The 27,309-nt window shown below is 36.8% G+C and overlaps 1 protein-coding gene across 6 annotated transcripts; it reads right to left on the reverse strand.

Moving 5' to 3' along the window:
- Window positions 1-2,253: 2,253 nt before the first annotated feature.
- LOC104238131 (sorting nexin 2B) lies at window positions 2,254-26,677 on the reverse strand. Of its 6 annotated transcripts, none has more exons than XM_009792415.2 (6): window positions 25,532-26,677; window positions 24,849-25,058; window positions 22,899-23,159; window positions 20,067-20,153; window positions 6,886-6,950; window positions 2,254-2,275 (listed from the first exon to the last, which is right to left on the reverse strand). In XM_009792415.2, the coding sequence occupies exons 1-6, from the start codon at window positions 26,546-26,548 to the stop codon at window positions 2,269-2,271; spliced, it is 1,647 nt and encodes a 548-aa protein (XP_009790717.2). In that variant the 5' UTR covers window positions 26,549-26,677; the 3' UTR covers window positions 2,254-2,268. The 6 variants fall into 6 exon arrangements, with proteins under 6 accessions (XP_009790717.2, XP_009790714.1, XP_009790716.1 ...); XM_009792412.2 differs by lacking the exons at window positions 2,254-2,275; window positions 6,886-6,950 and adding exons at window positions 13,066-13,527; window positions 13,761-13,844; XM_009792414.2 differs by lacking the exons at window positions 2,254-2,275; window positions 6,886-6,950 and adding exons at window positions 13,066-13,580; window positions 13,761-13,844.
- Window positions 26,678-27,309: the final 632 nt, after the last annotated feature.

Genomic DNA, 27,309 nt, shown 5'->3' on the forward strand with positions numbered 1-27,309 from the left:
CAACGATTCTACCACACCATCACACCCCACACTTAAACTGTGCAATCACCCACAAACCTCCACCTTTCCACCATATTATACACATATCCCCTTCACCAATAAATCTAAAAACGAATTTCCAAAAGAAAACAAGAAGAAAGCTAACAAAAAATCTACCAAAATATTACTACACAATTACAAACATTAAACTACATAACAACTAAAATAAAATATAAAAGATGAGGGAAGGGAGAAGAGACATACCTTGATAGAGGAGAGAATTAGAGGAGTGGGGATGGGGGAAGTATGGGGAGTGAAGAAGAAGAGATGAGGGATTTGGGGGTTAGGGTTTGGAGAGAGAGGAAAATTAGAAAATAAAGAAGGGGGGCGGATGTTGATGTTTTATTAAGGGGGATTTTAATAAAATATATAAAATAGAGGAGGAAGAAAAGAAATAAAAAAAAAAAAAACATACCTGGTGTCCACCGCGATCTTACCGCGACCGCGGTGGGTGAAATAATTCGAGGCAGAATGTTTACGTCTCATCGTGGTTCTACCGCAGTCGCAGTGGGTTGGACGACACGAGGCAGAATGTTTGCCTCTCACCGCGGTCTTGTCGCGGTTCTACTGCGGTCGCGGTGCTGCTAGTTTTTTTTTTTTTTGAAAGTTACATATGAAAATATTAACAACAACATTTGTCGGTTGCCTCCCTCACAGCGCCTGATTTAACGTGCCGGTACGACGCAGACAAACGCATTTAAGGCTCGCTCGACCTCTGAGGTTCCATCGGGTGGATCTCTAACACTTCCTTTGGCTCTTTCATGCCTATGTATAGCTTCAATCTCTGCCCATTGACTCTAAATGTGTGAGAGTCTTTATCTGAGGCAATCTCTATAGCCCCTGAAGGGAATACTTCGACTACTCTAAATGGATCAGACCATCGTGACTTAAGTTTTCTTGGGAATAGCCCTAATCTTGAGTTATAGAGCAATACCATGTCCCCGGGTTTGAAATGTCGTTCAACAATATTCTGGTCGTGCAACCTCTTCATTCTTTCCTTGTACAACCTTGTGCTCTCACAAGCAAGATGTCGGAACTCGTCAAGCTCATGCAATTCAGCGAATTTATGTTCAAGCTCAAGATCACGCCCAACTATGCCTTATAAAAAGGACTAAGCAGTCGTTGCAAATATAATCTGGTTTACAAGTCCAGAGTCGAACTCACAAGGAATTAACCTATCAATTACTCTCGTTAGACTTACTAAATTCCACAGAATCACCTTCCCAAACGTTTTAAATAACAATTGAGGGCATTTCTACTACTACGAATGAAAGTAAATAAGCAACTGAAAACTAACTATGATTAAGTGTAAACAATTAAGAGAAGGTTCTAAGGTTATGATTTCCCCTATTGATGGAATTCCTTCCAGTTATGTTTCACATAGATTCACCAAATAGTCTTTGTCAATCATGAGCACTCTTATTTCCGTAAATCTCTCCCGAGTAATCACGACAATTTATTAGATGCACTCTCCCGAGTTACGCTAGCTAGCTTTATTTATTACATCTCACTTTAGATTGCACCCAAGGATTCGTTATCCCTAATCCCGCCTTTAAACCCTCGGTTATTGATCCCCCATATACTTTGGGAGTGGTGTTGTTCAACAATTTACCTGAATATGCACTCTCTCCCGAGTTATGCACACTAAATAGGCACAGCTAATTGAGGATCCTGTCAATTAACTACAACATGCACGAAGTTGAACAAATAGAGATTTAAACTGGTTAAACTATATTAACATATCATGAAGTTCATCCTTCAATAGGTTCCATCAAAACCCCAGACTAGGAAATTAGCTACTCATGACAAAACAAGATAAAACTACTAAATTATTCATAATGGGTAATTGCAAGAAAATCAAAGGAGATAGAAAAACTCTAATATTTGGTTACTCTTCTTACACTTGTTCTTGCCTTCAAAGTAGTCTAAAAACAAGCTTAAACATATCTAGGGAGAGCTTCTAAAGTTTATAAGGGTTTGGGACAAGTTTTCCCCGAGTTACACTTTGGTCCCCAAATTTCTGGCGCGTGAACAGTTCACCGCGGTCGCGGCTCAACCGCGGTGAATGCTGAACATTCTGCCTCGAGTCTTGATCTGCCACGGTTACACCGCGATCGCGGTGGAATTCACTTAGTCCATTTTTGCTTCTTTGTGCTCGGGTACTTCTTGATTGGGTGTTTTCTTCACATTATCGACTCCAAAATACTCCGTAGTGCTTCCTCACTTAGATTAATTCCTGCAAAGCAAAAGAACACTATTTAGAGTATTTTGCTATCAATTTGCCTATAAAACAACGATAAAGCATGGTAATATTAAGGTGTAAATATCATCTATATAGCCTAATATCAAACTTAAGAGACTAATTTTGGAGATTTGATTATGAAATTAGACCCTGATTATTAAACTAATCACATATTTGGACTCGACAGGTTATGGGTAATCGGGATTTGGTATTAATTTTAGATATCAGCCACGCATGCCCAGGTTTACTTTTGTTTACTTTTCGGAAACTCTTGAAAGATCAAAGCTTTATGGATTGGGATTCCTTCCTATAGAATTGGTTGACTTATGTCAAGAGCCAAAATCCCAACCCGTCGGGGTCGTGATTACACCTAACATCTAAAGGTGTATTGTGGGCCGGGCCCAGCCCGGGGCCGGGCCGGGACCCCGGGCCAAACGGGCCGGTCTCTATTGGTCCAAAAGCCCATAGCGGGCCGGTCCTTACCAAAAAGCCTGCGAGCCCGGGCCTGGGCCGGTTCAACCGGGCCCAACGTCTAATTTTAAAAAAAAAATATTAAAGGGACAACGGTCAAATATTTAAAATGTAGCTGTTGGACTGCATTTTTAGCCATTTGTCACTTTAGAAAATAGCCAATTGGCCCCCAAACTTTTTATAATTACACTTTTTCCCTATTCTCAACTATAAATACCCCCTCATTCTTTCATTTTTACTCACAAATTCATCAATCTCTCTCTAATTTTCTTTTATAATTGCTTATTTTATTATTACAATTTCGTAAAAAATTGTGAAGTTGGTGAATTGAAGTATTCAAGTCTTCAACGATATTCAATTTTCAAGAAGTTGTTCGTCAATTCGGTAAACTCATTCCAACTCTTAAGTTTTAATATTATAGTTTTGTTTGTTTTATTTAGTATAATTATAATTAATATGTACTTTTCTTTGGAAAAAATATTTGGGGGTAAGGGTAAGGGAAAATCTAGAATTGGTGAATCTAGTCACCAAGCTACTACTCTTCCTCCGGCTCCCAGACCCAGACCTGTTAGCCGTCCTCCTCCACCTGTTATTCTTGATAGTGATAACCCTTGTTTTCAATTTTCTGATAGTCAATTTTGCCATGATGTTGCACCAGGTCAACAATTAAATGAAGAAGTTATGAATGTTCTTTATCCTAATCAAACTATCTTTGAAAATGTAGAGGAAAATGATGATTTAGATGAAACGCAACCGGATTTAGATGAGACACCTACTAGTCATTTTAATAACCCAACTGATGCCCCGCCTGACCCTCCTGTAGTAATCCCTACTTTTAATAGACAACCTTCTAAACGGCCCGAAACATCTCTTGTTTGGCACTTTTTTACTCAACTAAGAGAACAAAATAAGGCTAAGTGTAAAACTTGTGGGTATTTGATGGCTCATAAATTTACTGGAGACCGTAGCGGTACGGGTAGTTTGACTAGACACATAAAGACACACCCTAGAGATAAAGCTATTTACAAATGAAAGTTGCGCAAGAGGGGACAAGTGTAGATAGTACGGTTAACCCTAGTACAGGGTCAAATCTAGTTCAACCGGGAATTGACACTGTTACCGGTGGCATTTTATATTATGATCCAAATAAAGATCGTGAAGAATTGGCAAAAATGGTTACTGTTATGTGCTTACCCTATAGTTTTCCTTCTAACCCTCATTATGTGCATTATATTAGAAGAGTTTTTAATCCTACTTATAAAGGATAGCCTCGCGCAACCGTAAAGAGCGATATTTATAAATATAAATATGAATATGAATAATATTTGCGTTATTTATTTACTCATATAGATTGTTGCATTGCTATTACTACTGATATTGGTAGAAGTGGTAATGACTGTGATTATCTAAATGTTACAAGTCATTGGATAGATGAGGACTGGATAATGCAAAAGCGCATTATTGCTTATAGAATAATTAATTCACGCCACACAGGTAAGTTTATTGCTAACACAGTTGCAGATATTTGTAGATATTTTTGCATTAGAGATAAAATTATGTCGGTTTCAATGGATAATGCTTCTAGTAACACTAACGCTATAGGCTTGCTTACAACTACACTAAATCCTGCATTTAGTAATATTTTTCATGTTAGATGTATTTGTCATATTTGTCATTTAATCGTCGGTGATGGTATTAAAGTTTTAAATGTAGAAATTGACAAGGTTAAAATGGCTCTTAATTGGCTTTTTTATTCAAACCGTAGAAGTAGACTTAGAGACTATTTTAAAAAATGTGATGAATTTGGCCTTAGAGAAAGAAAGGTTCCTAAACCTTGTCCGACTAGATGGAATTACATGTATGAAAGTTTAGTTGTTGCATATGAATATAGGAACCCAATAAGCGCAACGTATAATGCTCGTGTAGGTGATGATGATGATGATGATGATGATGATGATGATGATGATGAGCACCTTACAAATCAAGATTGGACTAATGTTAAAATGCTTGTAGACTTTTTAGAACAATTTCATATTGCTACAAATGAATTATCTGGGCATTATTATCCTACTATTTCTAACTGTTTAGTTTATATTGCAGTATTTGCAGATTTGTTTACTCAATTTTCAAAGGGTGGGGTAATTTATCAACTTGTTATTGATTCTATGAAAGCTAAGTTTAAAAAATATTTTTTTTCTCCCCTCTATTTTTGGTGTTGCTGCAGTGTTAAATCCTACAATGAAATTAGGAGGTCCTCACTTTTGGTATTCAAAAATTTATAATGCTTTATCACTTTCAGCTGAGGAATATGCTACACTTAGAGATGCAAAAGCCTCAATTAAAATAAATGTTCAAACAATTTATAATGCTTATCAACTTGCCTTAGATCATGCAAGACCAAATGTTTCAACTCCTACTTCGTCTAGTTCGCAATCATCTAAAAGAATTGCGGGCCTAAAAGCCCTTAGTTCTTGGACGGAGTTCAGGGGTTCTCAAGGTGATAATATTGGTGATAGTTCACAACTAAATGAGCTTCAAGTTTATTTGTCGCAGGGACTTGAATCAGAGAATCCCGACAGCTCCTTCGATGTTTTCGAATGGTGGAAGGACAAACAAAAATACTATCTGGTTCTTTCAAGGATGGCTCGAGATATTTTAAGTATTCAAGCTTCAACAGTTGCATCGGATAGCACTTTCAGTCAAGCAAGACTTCAAATCAGTGATCATAGAGCGTCTATGAGGGAGAGTTTGGAAAAATCAGTACTCTTCAGAGATTGGATCCGTTCGGAAAGAAGAAATTTTGGACTTGCAAAATTAGATATATATATATATATATATATATATATATATATATATATATATATATATATATATATATATATCTAATACATATAAACTATATATACATATATATATAAGGCAATATATATATATCTAATACATATAAACTATATATATATATATATATATATTTGTAGATATATATTATAGATATAGATATAGTGTATATAATATATATAAGCTATATATTATATAAGGTAATATATAATTATATATACATACTATATATATATATATATATATATATATATATATATATATATATATATATATATATAGCTATACATAAGCAATTTATATTAGTATATACATATATAGTTTACAAGAAATTGCCTTAGATAAAAAAATAAAAAAAATAGCCCGGAACGAAAAAGCCCGTTTAGGCCCGTGGGCCGGCTCATTTAGCCTGGGACCATGTGGGCTTAGGACCATAGTGGGCCGGTTCCACCCATTGGGACCGTTTGGCCCGGAACCGCCAAAGCCCGGGACTGTTAGGCCCGGCCCGTTTGGCCCGTTTAGGCTCGGACCACAATACAGCCTTACTAACGTCACTTGCTAGGCAAGCCAACACATAATAGAGAATAAGGAATTAAAGTATAGAAATTGGGTTTTGATATGAACTTAAGAGACTAATTTTGGAGATTTGATTATGAAATTAGACCCTGATTATTAAACTAATCACATATTTGGACTCGACAGGGAATTAAAGTATAGAAATTGGATTTTGATATGAACTTAAGAGACTGAATTTGGAGATTTGATTATGAAATTAGACCCTGATTATTAAACTAATCACATAGTTGGACTCGACAGGTTATGGGTAATCGGGATTTCGTATTAATTTTAGATATCAGACATGCATGCCCGGGTTTACTGTTGTTTACTTTTTGGAAACTTTTGAAAGATCAAAGCTTTATGGATTGGGATTCCTTCTTATAGAATTGGTTGACTTCTGTCAAGAGCCAAAATCCCAACCCGTCGGGGTCGTGATTACACCTAACGTCACTTGCTAGGCAAGCCAACGCATAATAGAGAATACGAGAGACATGACACTATCAATCAACAACATGATGGTAAAAAAGTCTAATAGTAACTCAGCGGTACACAATGATAAGTCTAAGGATCAACACTAACGTTCAACTATCCCAAGACGTGGATTCACTAGTACATAAGCTACTAGAGTTTACTAAATACAATGTCTTCAAAGAAATACAATGTTTTCTGGAAAGTAGAAACAATACAATAGAAAAGGAAAGATGGCTTTAAGGCTTGAAAATGGTGTGCAACTCTACCTCAAGTTGTCTAAATGGCATCCGCTAAGCACCTCTCGAGATTTCACTAGTACCAATGTCTGAATCTGCACAAGAATTATAGAAGTATAGTATGAGTACAACCGACTCAATGTACTTCGTAAGTGTCGAGCCTAACCCCGATGAGGTAGTGACGAGGCTAAGACAAGACACCTACAATCAAACCTGTGCAAATTTAGTATCACGAAATAACGAGATGAAAAGTAAGGTACCAAGTATAAAACAGGATAACTACATGTGAGCAAGATAATAAGTACGTAAGTAAGGGGGCATAAAACGGGAAAGTAAAGGAAAGTGCTACCGAGTAAACCACAACTCATGCTTCTACAACAACTCAGAACCATCTTTTCAAAGGTAAATTACAAAGCCACAAAGCCAAGTCCTCAATCCGAACAGCAAAATAAAAGAACAATGAAATCAACAAACGGCACAGTACCACCCTTCGTGCTTTACTCTCATCCTCGCAACATAATATATATAGTAAGCATGGAAATACCCTTTGTGCATATCCTCACACTTGATCAAGCGCGGAAATACCTTTTGCAAAGATATTTATATATTGTAAAGAACGAAAGCACCCTTCTTATAGAATCACTCTCCTCACAAGAGCGGCAACACCCTCCGTTCATTTCACTCTTCCTCGCCAATCATCGCATATAACACAGTACCGAGAAAGGTAGGAAGCATAAACAACATCAAAGGTAACGTTTGAACATAACTCGACATATAAGAGTTTACCAAAACTTCTGCACCAACAGCCAAATCATAAATTCAATGATCTCAACGCCCAATATCTCAATAAGCTCAGCATAGGAAATAACATGCATAAGAGAAATCAAAGAGTTTCACAATCTATCTAAAGCATGAAAAAATATAATACACAAAGTAACATGGCACAAATAAGGCTAGTTCTACCCGCATGATTATCTCATGTCCAATGCATATACAATCGTCACCTAGTATATACGACGCCACCAACACATAGATCATGTAGAAAATACACTCAATTACACCCTAATTCCCTCAGTAAAGGTTAATCAGGAAAACTTACCTCTTCCCGAAACAAGATCACCAATTCAATACCTTCTTCCCTTCAGAACAAGCCTCCAAACTACCCGAATCTAGTCAATTATTAATCAAATAAGTCAAAACAAGATTTAGAATCTACCCTAGTATCAAAAACGTTCGATCATTAACATAATTGGAAAAGTCAACAAAAAGTCAACTCGAGCCCACATGGTAGAAATCTGAAATTATGACAATCCCGATTACCCATTCATCCCCCTAATATGTGATTTGTTTCGAGATCCGACCCTAGTTTGAGGTCTAAATCTCAATTCTACAAAATCCTTAATTTCTACCCAAAACCCAGTTCCTACCCTATGAAATCTTAGATTTGATAGTGAAACTAATGGAAATTGAACTACAAGTTAAGATTGCTAACCTATAAAGTTGGGAAGAAATTACTCTCCAAAACTAGCATCTATGGAGTCTAGGTCTTAAAATGGTGTAAAGTGAGCTAAGTCCCAAAATTCTAACCTTTTACCCAGCTGCATATATCGCAATTGTGAACAAAATCACCTCTATAGATTCTAGGTCTCAAAATAGTTTAAAGTGAGACAAGTCCTGAAATCCTACCTTTTACCAAATTGCAGATATCGCAATTGCGAACTCTTGTTCACAGTTGAAATGATCGCACATTGCAAATGCGAACAGTGTCTAAGCCACCCAGATGTCCCACATGCAACTAATACTTTGCATTTGCGAAGTACCAGATCCGCACAAAAGCGAAGCTATACTACCACTCACCAGTGACGCAATTGCGATCGTTGTCTCGCATTTGCGATACCCTACCATGTTGCAAAAGCAAGGTAAACTTCACAAAAGCGAAGATGCCCAATTCCTCCCAACTTCGCAAATGCGAGTCTTTTCTCGCGAATGCAGGACTCGCATTTGCGGACAGAACCTCGCAAATGCGAGATCTGCAGCCCAGCAACTCCAGCAAACACATCAGTTATTCCAAATTAATCTGTAACTTATCTGAAACTCACTCGAGCCCTAAGGCTACTATCTGAACATTAACACAAGATAATAACATCATAGAAACTCGCTCGCAAGCTCAAATCCTCACAATAACATTTAAAATCAAGAATCAATCACCAAAACTCAAGATTTTTTAAAGTTCAAACTCCAATTTCCAACTTTCTACATAAATAGCTAAAACAGCCTCGGCTAACCCGAGACCCTAACCAAACATGTGTACAAGTCCAAAATCATCATACGAACCTACCGGAATCATCAAAACACCGATTCAAGGTCATTTACTAAAAACATTGATCGTGGTCAACTCTAGCTACTCTAAAAGTCAAAAATCATATTTTCTTTAAAAAATCATATTCAAACTTTCCGAAAATCGACACGGACCGTGCACACAAGTCATAAATCATCCATTAGAGTGATGAAAGGTCTCGAAACACAAAATGGGGAGTTAGTACGCAAAACAACCTATCGAGTTGTTACATTCTCCACCTCCAAAAGAAATGTTCGTCTTCAAGCGAGCATAGAAATGTATCTGGACTGGTAAAAAGATACGGGTATCTACTCCTCATGTCAGACTCAGACTCGAACTCCCAAGTAGCCTCCTCAATCGGTTGACATCTCCTCATAGTTCACAGAAGGAATATCCTTTGATCTCAACTTTCGAACTTGTCGGTCTAGAATAGCCACTGGCTCATCCTCATAAGTCAAATTTTCATCAAGATGTACGATGTTGAAGGCCAAAGCATGATACATATCTTCATGGTACTTTTGAAACATGGAAATGTGAAATATCGAATGTACCCCTCTAAGCTAGGAGGCAATGCCAGCCTATAAGAAACCTTCCCAACTCGCTCCAAAATCTCAAATAGGCCAATAAACCTCGGGTTCAACTTGCCCTTCTTCCCAAATCACATCACACCCTGACACTCGGTGATGAACCTTTTCACCCTCAATGTAAGTCATATTCCGAACCTTCCTATCAATGTAACTCTTTTGCCTGGACTATGCTGTACGGAGCCACTCCTGAAGCACCTTCACCTTTTCCAAAGAGTCACGAACCAAATCTGTGCCCAACAATCTAGCCTAACCAAGCTCAAACCATTCAACCGGAGAACGATATCGCCTCCCATATAAGGCCTCATAGCCATTTCGATACTCGACTGGTAGATGTTGTTGTAGGCAAACTCTGCTAGAGGTAGAAACTGGTTCCACTGACCCCCCTAAAATCAATAGTACATGCTCTCAACATATCCTCCAAAATCTGAATGGCCTGTTCGGTATGCCCATCCGTCTGAGGGTGAAACACGGCACTCAGCTCAACCGGCATGCCCAACTCATACTACATATCTCTCCAAAAGTGTGAAGTGAACTGCGTGCCATGGTCCGATAGAAATGGGAACACCGTGCAGGCAAATTATCTCCCTAATGTAAATCTGAGCTGAACGCTCTGAAGAGTAGGAAGTCATCACTGGGATGAAATGCACAAACTTAGTCAATCGGTCCGTAATGACCCAAACAACATCATACCTCCTTAAGTTCCATGATAATACTACCACAAAGTCCATAGTGATGCGCTCCCGCTTTTATTCCCGTATCACCAACTTCTAAGTCAAACCACCGGATTCTGATGTACATACTTCACTTGTTGATAATTCAATAACCGAGAGACATGTCCAATAACGTCTTTTTTCATCTTCTACCACCAATAATGGTACTTCAAGTCATGATACATATTTGTGATACCTGGGTGAATGGAATACCGTAAGTTATGAGCCTCCTCAAGGCGCAGCTCTATCAATCCAACATTTGGAACACACATCTGGCCTTGAAGCCGCATAACGCCATCATCTCCAATCACAAACTTCTTAGCACTACCCTATTGCACTGTGTCTTTCAACACCAACAAGTGAGGATCATCAAACTGGAAAGCCTTGATGCATTCAAACAAAGATGACTGCACCACAACACAAGCGAGAACCCAACTAGTCTACGAAATATCCAACCTTTTAACCAAAGCCTGAACATCCATGGCTAATGGTCTCTCCATCGCCGGTATAAATGCTAAGCTACCCATGCTCTCCGCCTTCCTACTCAAGGCATCGACTACTGTATTAAAATTTCCCGGATGGTACAATATGGTGATATAATAGTCTTTCAATAACTCCAACCATCTCCGCTGCATCAAAAATCCTTTTGCTTGAATAGATGCTGGAGACTCCGATGATCGGTGTAGACCTCACACGGCACGTCGTATAAATAGTGCCTCCAAAGTTTGAGCGCGTGAATAATGGCTGCTAACTCCAAATCATGCATAGAGTAGTTCCTTTTATGGATCTTTAGTTGACGAGATGCATAGGCAATCACCCTACCATCCTTCATCAATACCGCTCCAAGATCAATACGCAATGCATCATAATACACAGTGTAAGTCCCCGAACCTGTGGTTAACACCAACACTGGGTATAGTCAAGGCAGTTTTCAGCTTCTGAAAGCTCTTCTCACACTCGTCAGACCATCTGAAAAGAGCTCCCTTCTGAGTCAACTTGGTCAATGGAAAATGCCTTGCAGATGCAGAATCCACTTATGTATCTGCCCCTTGGTTTCTGCGGACAGAAGTCCGCTTCTGCGGAGCCACTTCTACGCTCTATGTAGCGCACATCTGCGGACAAACCTGATCCTATCCAAGCTCGCATTTGCGACCCCAGGTCCGCTTCTGAGGATTCGCAACTGTGGACCAAATCTTGCAGGTGTGAAAACCCCAGATCTGATCAGCCAATTCAACATCAATGGCTTGAAGCCCATCCGAAACTCATCCGAAGCCTCCGTGATCCCGTGCAACCACAATATCCAGTCCCAAAACATAATACGGACCTGCTCGAGGTCTCAAATCACACAAAATAACATCAAAACTACAAATCGCACCTCAATTTAAGCCTAATGAATTAATCAAATTTCCGACTTTCAAAACTCACGTCGAACCACGTCTAACCAACTCGGAATGACCCCAAATTTTGCGCACAAATTTCAAATGACATAATGAACTTATTCCACCTTCTGGAACAACAATCCGACCCTAATAGCCTCAAAGTCAACTCCAAGTCAAAACTGTGAACTTTCCAAACCTCCAAATTTCAGCTTTCACCAATTAGAGCCAAATCAATCTAGGAACATCCAAATCCAATTTCGAACATACTCCTAAGTTCAAAACCATCATACGAAACTATTGGAACCATCAAATCACCAATCTGAGGTCGTTTATACCAAAGTCAACCCTCGGACAACTCTTATAACTTAAACATCCAACTATAAAACTAAGTATTCCAATTCATTCCAAAGCCTTCCTGAAACCAAACTAACCATCCACGCAAGTCACATAACAATATATGCACATACAAGAAGCATCAAATAAGTGAACAAGGCTTAAATACACAAAACAATCGGTCGGATCGTTATAGTATAAGACTTTTTTGAATTTGAGATGAAAAATAAAGTGGTAATAAGAATTATATTAAAATAATATGATCTAATATGCTAAAAAGACATCACAACATGACATGTTTAGTATTCTTTAATATTGCCACTGAAACAAAATGCAAGTACTAAAATCAAGGGATTGGGTGTTATCCACTATTAAATTTGAGAAATAGTTTCATGTCCTTTTTAAAAAAAATTATTCCATACATTTCAAAAAGAATGAACTTATTTTCTTTTTAGTCGACTTCAAAAAGAATGATCCCTTTCTAAATTTGGAAAAAATAGATCTTTAAACTTCTCATTTTACCCTTATTGAAATAATTTATAGCCACACAAATATCTATTAATTATTTTGGATCACAAATTTCAAAAATCTTATCTTTTTTCTTAAATTCCACACTCAATCAAATAATTTCAAACAAATTGAAACAGTGAAAGTAATATTTAATGACTAAATATAATTTTATCTGGAAAATTTATATGTTAAGGTTATTTGCACATAATTCAAACAATCCAAATCACACGGTACTAATGCCAGTACCACACTGAAAGAATTGTATGCATATCACATGAGTAACGTCAACTGGCGCACGCCAGTCACACGCACACAAAAAATACTACGTCCTAAATAAGAAAAAAGGGAACAAATTGGCCATGCGAAAGGAACTTGATATTTTCCATTCAAGATTTTAACATTGGGAGAGGCTACCACTTTCCATTCCGAAGAATTATCTGCACAACTAAAGGAATAAGACAAAAAACATATAACCCTTAAACACAGATACAAAAATGTAACTTCGCTCTTGAATCTTAAGACTTTAAGCAGGATCCTGGTAAATACAAGGATCTGAATACTGAGCTCATCCAAAAACTATAGGAGCAAATGCACGTAATGCCTCAAAAGGAAAAGATATATTATTCTCAAGCTTTTGTTTCAACAGGCTACTTCTAAGGGTTATCACTCGCGCTCAAGACAAGCACCCGCAAGGAAGCACTGCACACTTTCCAGTTCATTGAGATAGCGACCGGTGCCAAGATTGAATTACAATTAAACTGGTTCCTCAATTTGGCCATGAATACAATCCAGAAATAAGCCATCCTTCCACAGAACTGCAATTCGGTTTCATGCTTGCCAGTCAGCAGCTTATCACTCATATAATACACTGAAAGGAAACCTTCTATTGAGAAACAAGAAAACAATTTTTAAGCGTGAGAACACTCCTAAGAGTGGGAAATTCAGGAAAATTTGAGAGTAAAGATGTATCTTCTAATGTTCCCACTGTACACCTCAATAAAAACGAGAATGGAAGAACGAAAAGGTAAAATCTGGTTTTATAGCATACATTTTATGCATTCTCTCTTGAATAACGACTGGTCTCCTCTGCAACTTTCGACCACTCTTGTCCAATTCTCTCTGTATAAGCCACCTGTTACATTCATGAAAAAGCCTTGTTTTTGAACACGTGAGAAATAAAAAGAATTATTTCGTGTTTTGAGATAAAGTAAATTATATTTCAATTCTCCAAACTCCTACTAATTCGTTGACACATCTTGTTTGCAGATTCATACAAAGAAGAGGAATCGACTAACTTTGAAGCGCCTCCATAATCTAGTGTTCATAAAATACAATAGAGCATTGAGGCGTCGCTACAACCACCGCAATATAATTGATCCAATCCTTTTGGACAATATTGATGAGGCTAATGAGTGGCTAACTGGAGTCCTCGAAAACTGTAAAGAAGAAGAAGTATTTGAAGGCGACTCCGATTTCACTTGGGGTGATGTTACGGTTGGTAGTGGAGTTGGGGAGAATCCTTATGGTTTAAGGAGATATACTCCAAGTTCAAGCTCTATTAGGAAGGAAAAAAATGTGGCTACTACAAGTCGATCCCTATCCCTAATTGATGAAGATGAAAGTGATCATGAAGAGGAGGGGGAAGAAGAAGATGACGAGCAATATGAAGATAATAGAGGAATTCAAGATTTTGACAATCTTGAAGAAGAATCTTGAAGATGTTGATTCTAGTAATTTAGTAGCTTTGATTTTGCTTGTCCTATGAGTTGTGGATGGTTGGTGGATGATTTGGTGGTACCTAGTACCTACTTTTAAGTATTTAAATTGAAAGTTTTTAATTATTTATAATTTTACATTATGTTTTTTAAGAATTGTGCTTCACTTTAATAAAGTGTGCGCTTCGCTTTTGAAGAGGCGAGCCTTTGTCGCTTTTTTGTGCTCTCAAAAACACTGGGGTGAAGTTGTTGACGTAAATTCTTGTAGGAAGAGTTTAAACGGAGCGCATTGTATATGCTTTTGCCAGGTGGATGTATGATGCGGGGCTCCCTTTTAATTGTTTAAATTACACTGCTAGTTTTGGTGAATTCATTGAGGCCGTAGGCCAATGTGGCCCAGGAATGAAGCCCCTTACCTATCACGAAGTAAGAGTTCCATTGTCTAAAAAAGGAGGTGGAGAAGACAAACAAGATTGTTGAGGAGCATAAGGTGCAATGGAAAATATAGGGTCGATCCACTATGATGGATAAATGGACAGCAAAAAATGGAAAAACGGTCATTAATGTTTTGGTGAATTCTCTGAGAGGTGGTGTGTTTCTTGAATCCTATGATGCTAGTGACTCTTCAACCGATTCCAATACAATGTTCAACTTGTTTGAGAAGACAATATTGAAAGTTGGACCGGAAAATGTGGTTCAAGTTGTTACTGATAACGCAAGTGAGAATAAAAAAGCAGGTGACATGTTGAAAGGAGTTTCCCCGAATATTTTTTGGACTCGTTGTGCTGCACATTGTATTAGGGTTATGCACGGATCGGATCAGATTTAGCACATTTCGGATTCGGATTTCGGATTTTGGATTCTAGAAAATGCAATCTGAATCCGATCCGAATTATATCAGATCATATCAGATTTTAATGTTTGGATCGGATCGGATTTCGGATCGTATTATTATGCCTCAAAATTGCAAACTAATATGTATATTTTCTTTGTAAAAGAGGCAATACATTAAGAAAAAATCATGTTTATGCAATTATGAGAGTATTATGGTACCAATATAGCTAAATCTAAGCAATTGTAAAGGCAATAACTTGGAGGAAGATGTAAAGGAAGTACTGACTATCCGAAATTAAAATGTAGTATTCATACATTGCCTAATAATTTTGGATTTTAGATCGGATCGGATTAAAATATACCGATCCGAAATTCGAAATTTTAAAAAACACAATTCGAAATCTGACCCAATCCGAAATCCGAAATTGAATGGATCGGTTCAGATTTCGGATATCCGATCCGAATGAACAGACCTACATTGTATCAACTTGATGTTAGGTGACATTTTCAAGTTAGCTCCATATTCTACAGGTGAACAAGTGGTTCTTATTTTCAATTTTAACCTTCATGTTAATTGCTTATACTTATTAACTATGAAATTTGATTTCCTACAGTTTTTGCTAAGGCGATCAAGATACATTCTTACATTAGTCAAAGGCCGTTGTTGTTGAACATGATGAGGAGATACACAAACCAAAAAAAAATGGTGAAACCGGCTAAGACAAGATTCGCAACAGCTATCATGTCTTTGCATAGTTTTTACCTGCAAAAGAAAAATTTGCGAACCTTGTTCATGTCAACTGAATGGAGTGAGAGCATCTATGCAAAGGAAGCTCTTGGGAAAGAAGTTGTGAGATTTATTATTGGTCCATATTTTTGGAATGACACTATTCAAGCACTTAAAGTTGGTAATCCTTTGGTTACTATACTTCGTTTGGTGGATGGGGAGAGAAAACCACCAATGGGATACATTTATGAAGCCATGGATAGAGCTAAAGAAGCTATTGAGAAGGCATTTGATCATGATAGGAGGAAATATGGGAGAGTTTTTGAAATCATTGATGAAAGGTGGACGGATCAGCTTCATCAACTTTTACATGCAGCAGGGCATATTTTGAACCCCGAATTCTTTTATACAAATAACGAGAAGAAGACTTTAGATGTAGAAGTGTGGAAGGCATGTGTTGCGAAGTTGGTGCCAAATGAAGCGATGCAAGACAAAATAGGGGAAGAGCTTGGTGTGTATATGCAAGCCGATGGAATACTTGGATCAGCTTCGGCCATTAGAGGCAGAACCAAATTGGCACCAGGTGAGCAAGTTGTTTCAATTGTTTTACTCTTTAGAGCTTTAACTTTTAAGTTATTAACTTCTAAAATAATACTTCTCCAGTTGAATGGTGGATGCAATTGGTTATGAAGTTCCAAATTTGCAACAATTTGCTATTAGAGTTCAAAGCTTAACTTGTAGTTCATCCGGATGCGATAGAAATTGGAGTTTTATGAACATGTGAGAAGCTATATTACATTATTACTAAATTAAAGTGTATCTTAATTGTCCTAAGTACAACTTATATGCAGATTCATACTAAGAAAGGGAATAGGCTTGAGCTAAAGAAACTCAATGATCTCGTGTTCATAAAATATAATAGAACATTGGCTCGTCGTTAAAAAGCTCGCAATATCATTGATCCAATTTTATTGGATAACATTGATGAAGCAAATGAATGGTTAACCGGAGCCCCCGAAAATCATGAAGAAGAAGAAGAAGTATATGAAGGAGAAGGTCTCACTTTTGGTCATGTTGCTATGGCAAGTGGAGTTGAGGAGAATGTTTATGGTGTTAGGGGAAGTACTTTAAGGAGCAAAGAAAGAGTATCTACAAGTACAAGTAGAACCCTAATTGATGAAGCCTCTGATGATGATGAAGAAGATGACGACCAATATAATAACTCGAACATGATGACACTTCAATAGTTTGGAGATCTTGTTGAAGAATAGGATGTTGCTCTTTTTGAGATTTTGTTTTGCATTTGCTTAATATGTTATGACTTTTGAGGATCATTGACTATCTAGTTTTAGTATCTGTTATTTATTTCTTGATTTAAGAATTGAAACATTTGCTTAATATATTATTTTTATTGAGTTCTTGGTCATTTATCTATGCCTATTCAATTTATTTTTATTTAAGTGTTAAATTGCGCTTCACATGAAAAAAAAAGCGCGCTTCGGTGAAGCGAGGCCTCCTCGTTTTTTTCCACTTCTCGCTCTACAAAACACTACTTTGATGAAGGCATTCCACTTCCCAAATATCAATTTACCTATGTCTTCTTTTCTTGAGAAATTGGGGGAGAGCCTTCGGCAATTTAGTGGTGCTTTTCCCAATAAGACTGATTGGTATAATCTCTAATTTCGGCAATGCCTTTTTCCTTAGGAATTAAAGCAATGTTATATGAAAGCTCTTTTCAGAAAGTGCCCTCTTAATAAAATGCTCCAAAGTTCTAATAATATCTCCTTTTATACTACACCAACATCTTTAAAAGAAGACCTTAGTGAAGCACCTACCATATTGTTAAGCACCTACCGGAGGTGCCCTCCTGAATCATGTGAACTGGCCTCCTTGTACTTCACAAGAGATACTATAACCTTGGAGATATTCCTTCATTGATTTTGTCACTTTAGGGATGCCAGTTCCTTTCCTTCATTAATTAATCTTGTAAAATAGAAGCCTCCCCTACAGACTAGATCTGGTCCTAATGACCTCTTATAAAGGTCAGCTCCTACAACTACTATTTTTGGTTCTTTCTGCACCATGGCGCATATGCACCTCAGGGTATACTTTTAACTCATGTATTTACATCCTCAAAATGAATGAAACTGAATGACAACAAATTTGTTTCTTTTTGCAATCCCAATTACATTTGTGCCACATTACAATTATCTTTTTCTTACCTCTATTTCCTTGTCATTCTATTTCAACCATTCCACCCATATATATATATATATATATATATATATTGGCAAAAGGTTTCTATATTATCTTGGTCCATTGTCCAAATAGGCTCGCTAAAATCTTAGCTTCCACTATGCCAATGGGTTTGATACTTTCGATTAGTATAAACTTCTTTGGGCCTTATTCTTTGGTTTTTGTGTCTTCCTTTCCTTTCGAAGACCATATTGATGAACATACAAGCTCAAATCTTGATGTTAGAGAAGTACAAGTGGAGGTCATGTTTTCTACAACAATGGAGGCTTATTGGGCTCATGAAGGTGCCAATGGATTTGGAGAATTTAGCCATGAATTTAAAATACTTACACTAATTAGCCTTAGTCCAATTTAGGCCCAAGAATCTCAAGAAATTGAAGAAGCCCAAGAACGCTTTCGCTAGTTTTGTGAAAAACTTTAGCGGGGTGCTTTTGTTTTTCTCTCTTCTTTGTGCTTGAGAGGTGCAAAACCTTGATTGTACATCACATATCCTTTCTCACCAAATTTAAAATACATCCATCCACCCTCCAAAGATATACAAAGCCCATTTACCTTTCAACTACTGGCAGGCCAATCTATCATTTTAAATTTCAAATTCTAACTAGAACTTGATATGCGTCCATATGATGTCTATTTCTTAGCAACTTTCTACATCAGGAGAGAATGCATCTCTTATTCCAGCCAACTTAGCTAGGATGGTGAGTGACATTACCCACCACACCCAAGGGCAAAAATTCCAGTTTGGGTAAATAATCAACTGGAGTTGTACAGTAAACTTTGTTCATTTAATTTATTTATTTATTTTTGATAACCTAGAAGTTATCGAGGGCTATGGGTCTTAATTTGAATTTATATAGAAAGACAATCAGAAAATTAGAATCATTGTCCGTTGGGTGAGGACACATGTGGGACCATATATTACCTTTTCTTTATTAAAAATTTAAAAAAAAGAAACCAGTTTGACTGGCTAGAGCTAAAGTAGGTCCCCTGAAACTAGAAATTGAGTACAGCTGTCTAATTCACTCTTTTACGAAGGTGGACGTTAGTTTTTGGTACAAAAGAAATGTGGACATTATCCAAGAGGGAGAGAGTCATTTTCTATGAAAAAGCCATCTACTCATTTATGCTGGGTAAGTTACATGAAGCATGGAATATTTCGTCTAACATGAGTTAAGGGAGAGTAACTTAATTTTATCACATCCTACTTATGTATCTTAGTTGATCTTGCATAATCAAACATGGTCATGTGTCTGTTTAAGAATCGACGCATCTGTAAGACAATAAATGCTAAACGCACACATGAAAAAACGAGGGAAAGCAGTGGTTAGGAGAAGGAGAAAGAAGAAAAAGTCTGGCAATGATTGCTACAATTTAATCACCATTGTTAACTAGACTTTTAGTTGCACCTCCCTCCATGTTCCCTTGCTGATGCACTAAAGTGTGACCACACTAGTCAATCAGAAAATGTCACTCATCTCAATTGATCAGGCATCATGCTGCTATATATCAAAGCAACATTTTAAGGACATAAAAAAACATGTAAACACTGGTGCAGATGAACACAAATCTCTTTGTTTAATAGCTAATATACCAACAATAAAAACTTGAATGCAACTACACTTTTTCAGTTATCAGCAAAATCCTTTAATGGATGTTTCACTTTCCTGTTTCTTTTATCCCGTTTTGTCCGTTTCTTTAAATCCCCCCCCCTCCTCTATCTTGGAGGGTGGCAGGTGGAGGCAGTACTACCGACAAACAAGAAATGGAACTTAAGTCTAGCAATCTATCTAAAAGAGAAACCAGTCAGAAAACAATGAGGTACCTGATTAGTTATGAATCCTTTCAACATCTTCACAAAGTCAACATGCCTTTCTCTATTTATTCTATCTATCTCACTTCGATTACTCTCCTGTAATCAGACAAATAAATTGTTAGGGCTCCCGAAAGAACAGTACATAAGCACACCCTAACAACTGAAATTATTTTTTTTAATAAGACTAACTACAGAGAATATTAATTTCCGAAAAATATAAAGAGGCAGCGGATCAAAACAAAAAATTCTCAGAGGCGTTCACATCAACAAGATGAATAAAAGAATATGCATCCACTTGGGCAGCTAAAATTATGGTTGGCGCCTGCAATTGTGCGAACGCAAAGATAAGCCTAGGTGAGCCTAGAAGTCAAGCTTATAGCCAAGCAACGCTTAAACGAACATAACTTCATAAATACACTCTTTAAGTTAGTTCATGATGATTAAGAACAAAAAATTTAAGTAATTCTATTTCTACTTACTGTATAGTTCATGTACAGCCAGTGCTAGTCCTATATTTCTCAGGATGACTACCAAGACAAACTCATGGTAGCTTAAAGGAATTGATTCTGATGATTTTACTCCTACCACAAAATGTATATTCTCTCAAACTTCTCATAGTTCTAGTATTTTCTCCAATTCTCTACATTCTCTCCAACTTCTGCAATTAAAGTATGATAGTTGCTTCGTGTCCGTGTCTAATTAGAGACTGAACAGGGTAAAATATTTTCTCCAAAAGCTGGTTCATCTCAGCATGGGTTTTATTAGAAAATGGTGCAGATTATAAGCCCTCTAAAAGGATATCACATAGGAGGGCCGGGTAGAAGTTATCACACGGGATAAATTGATGTTTCAACCTGTTTGCATGTTTCTCCATCTCTGGTCTCCACCAAACACAATGATAACAGCACGGCCTAAACTTTTGGTTACAATTTGTGATCCCCAAACTTGCTACCTTACTTTATGATTGTGATTCTGATTCTAGACTATCCTAGATATTTTTTGGATTAGTTCCACATTAGGGGATGATACCAACTAGCTGGTATTAAGGTATAGTTATTGTCAGTGCACTTGTATTATGGGAGGTGTTTGCCAAGAGTCTTCTTAGTCTGGTTAATACTTGTATACGACCGTAAGAATAAATGTTAGATTCAGAGACCCTCCAATTTTAGAGAACCCCTATCTTTAAGGCCTGAATTCGGGCATATAATTAGGCCAGCACAAAGCATACAGCTTCAGATGATTCATACAGCCAATCCAATTTTGATAAGGGTTCGGGCATAGCTGATTGAATGATAAGTACAAGGACTATTCACAAATGAGATGGAAATGAAAGCAACTATACTGTACCGGACATTTATTGAAAGGAAAAGGTGGAAACTTAGTTTAAGATAGTGATTTTCGAAGGATTGTCAGCCTACTAAGATTGACTAAGATTGTCAGAGAAAAAGTATAGTGCAATTTGCCAGACATAGGACAAGAAGAAGTTTCATGGATATTCACTTGAAATTTCATTGAAGATAAGAGTCCACAATTGCATCTTTAAAGTTTTAGGTAGTTTAAGACAATAAAAATGTATCATTGTATCAGTTGTGATTTTATTGGTGGAGATAGAACAAAAAATTACTATATTAGCTTCTTTTCTCAAAAAGAATTATTAGCTTTGGATCTTGAAATTTTTTAAATTATTACATCAAAGAACTTGAGAAGAAAACTGTCAAAGGGCAAAACCACGCAGCTCTTTCAGATTGAAAAGAAAAATGTGCTAGGCGGAAAGGAAGTATTCTTCACTAAATACATCTTTTTTTTTATCATGTCTGATAGTGTAAAAGATGCTAGCTGGATCTCATGGAAGGTTGGAAAATCCATCAGCAAAGTATGGAAGATGCTCCCTGCTTGTATTTTTTGGTGTATCTGGACAGAAAGAAATACTAGATGTTTTGATGGCATATCTACTCTAAACTACATTCTTAAAACCAGATGTTTAACAAGTCTTTGTAGTTGGAGCAACCTGTCCCCTTTACCTTCCCCTGAAACCTTTTTGGACTTTGTTAGCTCCTTCACTTTAGAATAGTTTTTCTGTAATAGAGCTAACATTGTCTTTTTTTTTTATATTCTTGCTCTGTAATTTTTGCATCTCCTTGATGCCTTCTATGAAATTCATTACCATATCAAAAAAAAATCCCTTTTTTGGGTAAGTTCTTCAATTAATACATCTACACCAATTAGAAATGCTATTATCAGGAATACACCTATATACATTTATAAAATTGGCGAGGAATATAAAACTGGGAAAACATTGTATTCGTCTTAAAGGAGACAGCTATGGAAGTAGCATTTACAAAGATTACGTCTGCAAGGTTAGAACAAATGTGTCACCAGAAAGATTCATAGAAGAATGAGCTGTAAGCAACAGACTAAGCGACTTGTTTCAGTCTGCTAATATTTGAAACTTGGGGTAAGTTCAACTCTGGGTCATTTTAGCAATTTACCAAAATTATCTAACAGAAATCATTCATAAGGATTTTCAACATGAATCACCAAATATCACAAGAGACCTAAGGTAATGAGAGACAAGGATTTTTAATCACATCCAACAAGATGAAACGCACTGCATATCTCAAATAACCAATGAGAAAGTTAGCTTCAGCTAATTGGGGTAATCAATATAACATCAATTCAGCAACACAAAGAGTAGTAAATAATGAAGTTATCCAATGACAATAAGCCATTTTCAAACAACAAAAGACGTAGAATGCAAGGCAGAACTAGTAGAGCACACAATGGCAATGCTAAAAACATTAAATTAACCAACCGCAGACGCCATGGGCTAATTCTAAATACCTTAATGCGCTCATATTCTCTGATGGCACAGCTTTTGGCATCTTCAGTGACCCTAATGGCATCTTTTAACTCTTCCGACTTTCGAACTCTTGATTTATCACCTCCAAATATCTTAGAAGTTGTTGTTTCAAGTTTCTCTGCTTTTGAATTTAAGGAAGACAATTCCGAAATGAGAGTCTGCACTGTCAATAAAGCACTTGACCGGTCTGAAAATGCATGGTGTATGCCCAGCATTAAACTCAGGTGTTCGTGTAGAATATCCTGCAATACATATAATTCCAGTATTAAAAGTTAAGGTTCATTATAGAATGTAAGAGCGCACCAAAATACATCTTCTGTAAAGTTGATCAACAACCTAAATAGTGGTAGAAAGCTGAAAGAACATTGCACTTCCAAGTTCAGTGCAGATGACAACCACCGGAGTCCATTCATGGAATTTGTTTCTTTGATCATCAAATCATATCATATCAACAACAACAAACCCAGTATAATCCTACATAGTGGGGTCTGGGGAGGGTAATATATACGCAGCCTTACCCCTACCTTGTGAAGATAGAAAGATTGTTTCCAATAGACCCTCGGCTTAGAGAAAAACAAATTAAATGACCTTCTTATCCTTCTAAATCCTAAAAGAACAAGGTGTCAATTGTAATATCATTACTCTTCTTTTTTTTTGGGCATATATTCAAAAAGAGAAAAACTCTTATAAAGTAAAGGATCCCAAGGAGCCGTGAGTTTCATCAGTGAATATTATGCAGTTTAAATATAAAATAAAACGTAAAAGTTAGTCCCTATATGTTCATAGTCTGTATTAAATTTAGGCAATTGCTTTTAATGATTGTAATTCCTAGATCAACTTTTCTTGGGAGTTGAAGAAATATAGCATTCACTTCAGTGACTCTTCGACTCCTTTAGTTGCTAATGGAAAAATCAACCCATATATTCAAGGCAATCCATTTACAAAGTACTCTACTTCGGCTCTGCAATAGTCAAATCTGGTTCGGCCTATTACTTTTTGGTAATTCATTTAACCTATTTCTCTTGTTTAATAGAAGTAGAATGGATTCACTGAGCATAAAGTTTATTGTGTTAAAATAGACTTTGCTCGAACACCTAGGCATGCTTTGAAACTGATTAACTCTTTCTGGAAAAAAAAAATTCTTTTAATTAGTCCTGCATGTTTGTCACCTATAACTTGGAGAGCGAAGATGCAACTGGTAACTCACGCAAATATGTTGCATTTTTTGCTGCTTTGTATGATTGTTTTGCTGATTTCTGTGGTTGTTTCTCCTCTTACATATATCTTCACAACTATACTCACAAAACTCAACATTCTTGTTTAGACGAATATCCTGTGTAACTTGTTATTATTAGTTGCAATGGTACAGTTTGAGATGATTTCAAAAACAAAGTTGTTTATAAACTTACAGTTATAGTTATCTTCAGATATATAGATCACAACCATATATTAGTGATAGTTGCAACTTTCAAGAGGATACCTATCACAACAAAAGTATTGGACATGACAGAAAAACCAAGAAGTCAGAATAACACATGAACATAAAACGCTGTTTATAACGAAGTATTGGGTGAGATCCGACCATATCACATGTTTGTACTTCATCAAAATTAATGTAACTAATTATATATCTTACCTACCTAACTAAAATAAACATTCTTCTGCGGAAGTTTCGATCAATTTGATTTCAGCTACTATAGGATCCTTATTCATCATTTTGAGCTTATATTTTTTTTCCTTTAAATGTTTATATATCATGCACATGTTTTACTAATATTTCAGTCGGATTGAAAACTTTGTACCAATTGAAGTGGAATACATGTGCAATGCACATGTTTAGAAACTAGTTTATAATGGAAAGAGAAAAGAGTGTTTTAAACAAGGCGCACTCTTATAAACATAAGGTCTGCTCTAAAGGATAAAATGGTTACCAAATGCTTCACTGTCTGTGAATTCAACTCCCGATACAATCTGCTAGCTTTAACAGCCGCAGTAGCCACGTTTTTCATATCAGCTGCGCGTTCTCTCTGAGAGTTCAACGTAGCTCGCTCATTCTCAAATTTCGTCAACTTAATAAATGTTAGCCCCAGTTCTCCAATCGTCTCCCCCATATCTTGCTGAGCTTTCACGAGTAATTCAGCCTAATTTGGAATAAAATTATAAAAGATTAACTAATAACAAACAGAACAATATTCACAGAACTCAATGGGTAATATGCAAACCAATACATGTTCCATTTTAGGAACTAAATTTGTAAACCATTGAGCTACCTTCTTTTTTTTTTTGGACAATGGTAACAAAACCATTTAGCTACTTGAGAATTCTGATTAGACCAGTGTCATTATACTCCTACAGGAAAATGTGACACTAACAAACTCGGATTGAAAATAAAAGCACAAAAATATGTAGAATTAGAATGAGAAATAGTATAATTCGCGAATAGGGAAATGAAAAGAGTTTTAAGTTCTATGCGCTGATGGTGCAAAAAATATCTACATAATCAGGTCGCATAAAAGTTAAATGCAGGTAACCATAATAAATACTACTAGTAAGTAACCTGCTATAATAAGTTTAATTACAGTGTCAGCATATAACATAAATCGAAATGAGATACCTGTTTTGATGCATTACTTAGTTGCAGCTCAAGATTTTGCAACCCCTCTTTCTTTTCCAGGAAATCCTTATCCTCCTCCTCCACAAGTGACTTCGAGCCGCCCCAATCATTCGCAACAGACTGCTTCAACTCCTTGAACAACCTCAGCAAATCCCTGCCACCTTTAGCGGGTTGCACAACATCCTGCGGGCCAATCACATTCCCCCCTGAGCCCCCTCCGAACAACTGCTTGGGCAACTTCACTGCTCCATCCAAAACCCTAGATGCCACATCAGTGGTCGTAGGCAAAGGAAGCTTACCGTCCACCTGCAAAAACACTCTCAATTCATCACTCTTCTTGATCACCGGATGTGATGCAAGCTTCTGCAAGTACTTCTCCAGTGCCGATCTTCTCTGCTCCACGAACTCTTGCTTTTGCATCACTTGACTCTCCACTACACTCTTATCTGGCCTCGGAGGAATGAAATACCCTCTGTAACCTTCGCTCAATCGATCCGATAACGTAACCACATCTTTGAACCGTCTCCGAACGCTGAAATCGGATCCTACGTAATCGGGTAAATTGGTTTTGGTAGTGATTAAGTAGGTAACGTAAGTATTACTGCCGGGAACAATTGACCCCGATTCCATTTCCTTGTGCGGATCTGAAACCGTGATATTCAAATACTCCAAGTTTAAAGAGGGAGGTATCTCCGGCATTGTCGAGTTACTCGAGTCGTCGTTAGGGTTTTGGATGCCGTTAAGTTCTTCAACAATGCTGGCGTCGAGAGGGTTGGAAACGATGTCGGCGTAAGGAGAAGGGGGTTGAATAGAGGAAGTTTCAGGAGGAGCTAACAAGGGATCGGAATCGGCAGGTGTAGCGACGACTGACGGGGAAAGAGGATGGTGGGAATCGGAAAGGGAAGTCATGGCACTTCGGTAATTAGAGTAGGATTTGGAGGTCGATTTGTTATCGTCCTCATCGTCGTCAAGAGATAGACTCTCCATTGCTTCTTTACGACCTTCTTCGCCCATCATCTGAATCAATTTTTTAACAATTAGAAATTGAAGCTAAGTGCTGGTACTGAGAAAACAAAGGTCACGCGAAACTCGACGCTCAGGTAGAAGATTTGAAAGAAGATTGGCTATAGGGACACATGGTATTTGTCAGAGACGTGCATTAATTAATGTTAATAACTTATGGTCGTTTGATAGTCAATTAGACAGGTGTTATCCATGTGTTAAAACTAGAACTAGAATTACAAAATGGGAATCTAGCACAAGTTATTCCATGTTTGATTGATTTTTTCTCTTTTCCACATAAAACAAATTATTATTAATACAATATTCGGTTCTTGTTTTTCTTTTCCGCATTACTAATATATGTATAAGTTATAAGGAAATCTATATCTATATCTATATATTATTAAAAGAAGAGGACAAAGTCATCTCCTTAAACCAAGTGGCAGCCTAAAAAAAAGCCACATTGCATAATTAGTTATTTAGTTAATAATTAGTTATTATTTTTGAATTTAAATATCTATAAAAACTAAAATAATTAAAAATAAAACCTATCATCTATATATATATAGGTTACTTTATTTGATTGAAGAAATATAGATATCTTATAATTAGTCATAATAAAAAAATGAAAATATAAATATATATATATATATAACTACCCATTCAAATTGGGTGGGAGTAGTTTCAAATTGGAGATTAAAAATAATTTTTTAAAAAAATTAGTTATAATAAAAATACTAAAAAAAAAACAACTAACTAGTCAAATTGGGGAGTAG

The sequence above is a fragment of the Nicotiana sylvestris genome, chromosome 7, assembly GCF_000393655.2.
Source record: "Nicotiana sylvestris chromosome 7, ASM39365v2, whole genome shotgun sequence".
Classification (NCBI taxonomy): domain Eukaryota; kingdom Viridiplantae; phylum Streptophyta; class Magnoliopsida; order Solanales; family Solanaceae; genus Nicotiana; species Nicotiana sylvestris.

What these genes read in the sequence shown, in the direction of transcription:
- LOC104238131 (XM_009792410.2), bottom strand. Translation starts at nt 26,548, where the DNA reads ATGATGGGCGAAGAAGGTCGTAAAGAAGCAATGGAGAGTCTATCTCTT. An exon ending in CACAGACAGTGAAGCATTTG is followed by an intron (nt 23,160 to 24,848) that starts GTAACCATTTTA and finishes TATGTATTGCAG; the next exon opens with GATATTCTACACGAACACCT. An exon ending in GAGAATATGAGCGCATTAAG is followed by an intron (nt 20,154 to 22,898) that starts GTATTTAGAATT and finishes GTCTGATTACAG; the next exon opens with GAGAGTAATCGAAGTGAGAT.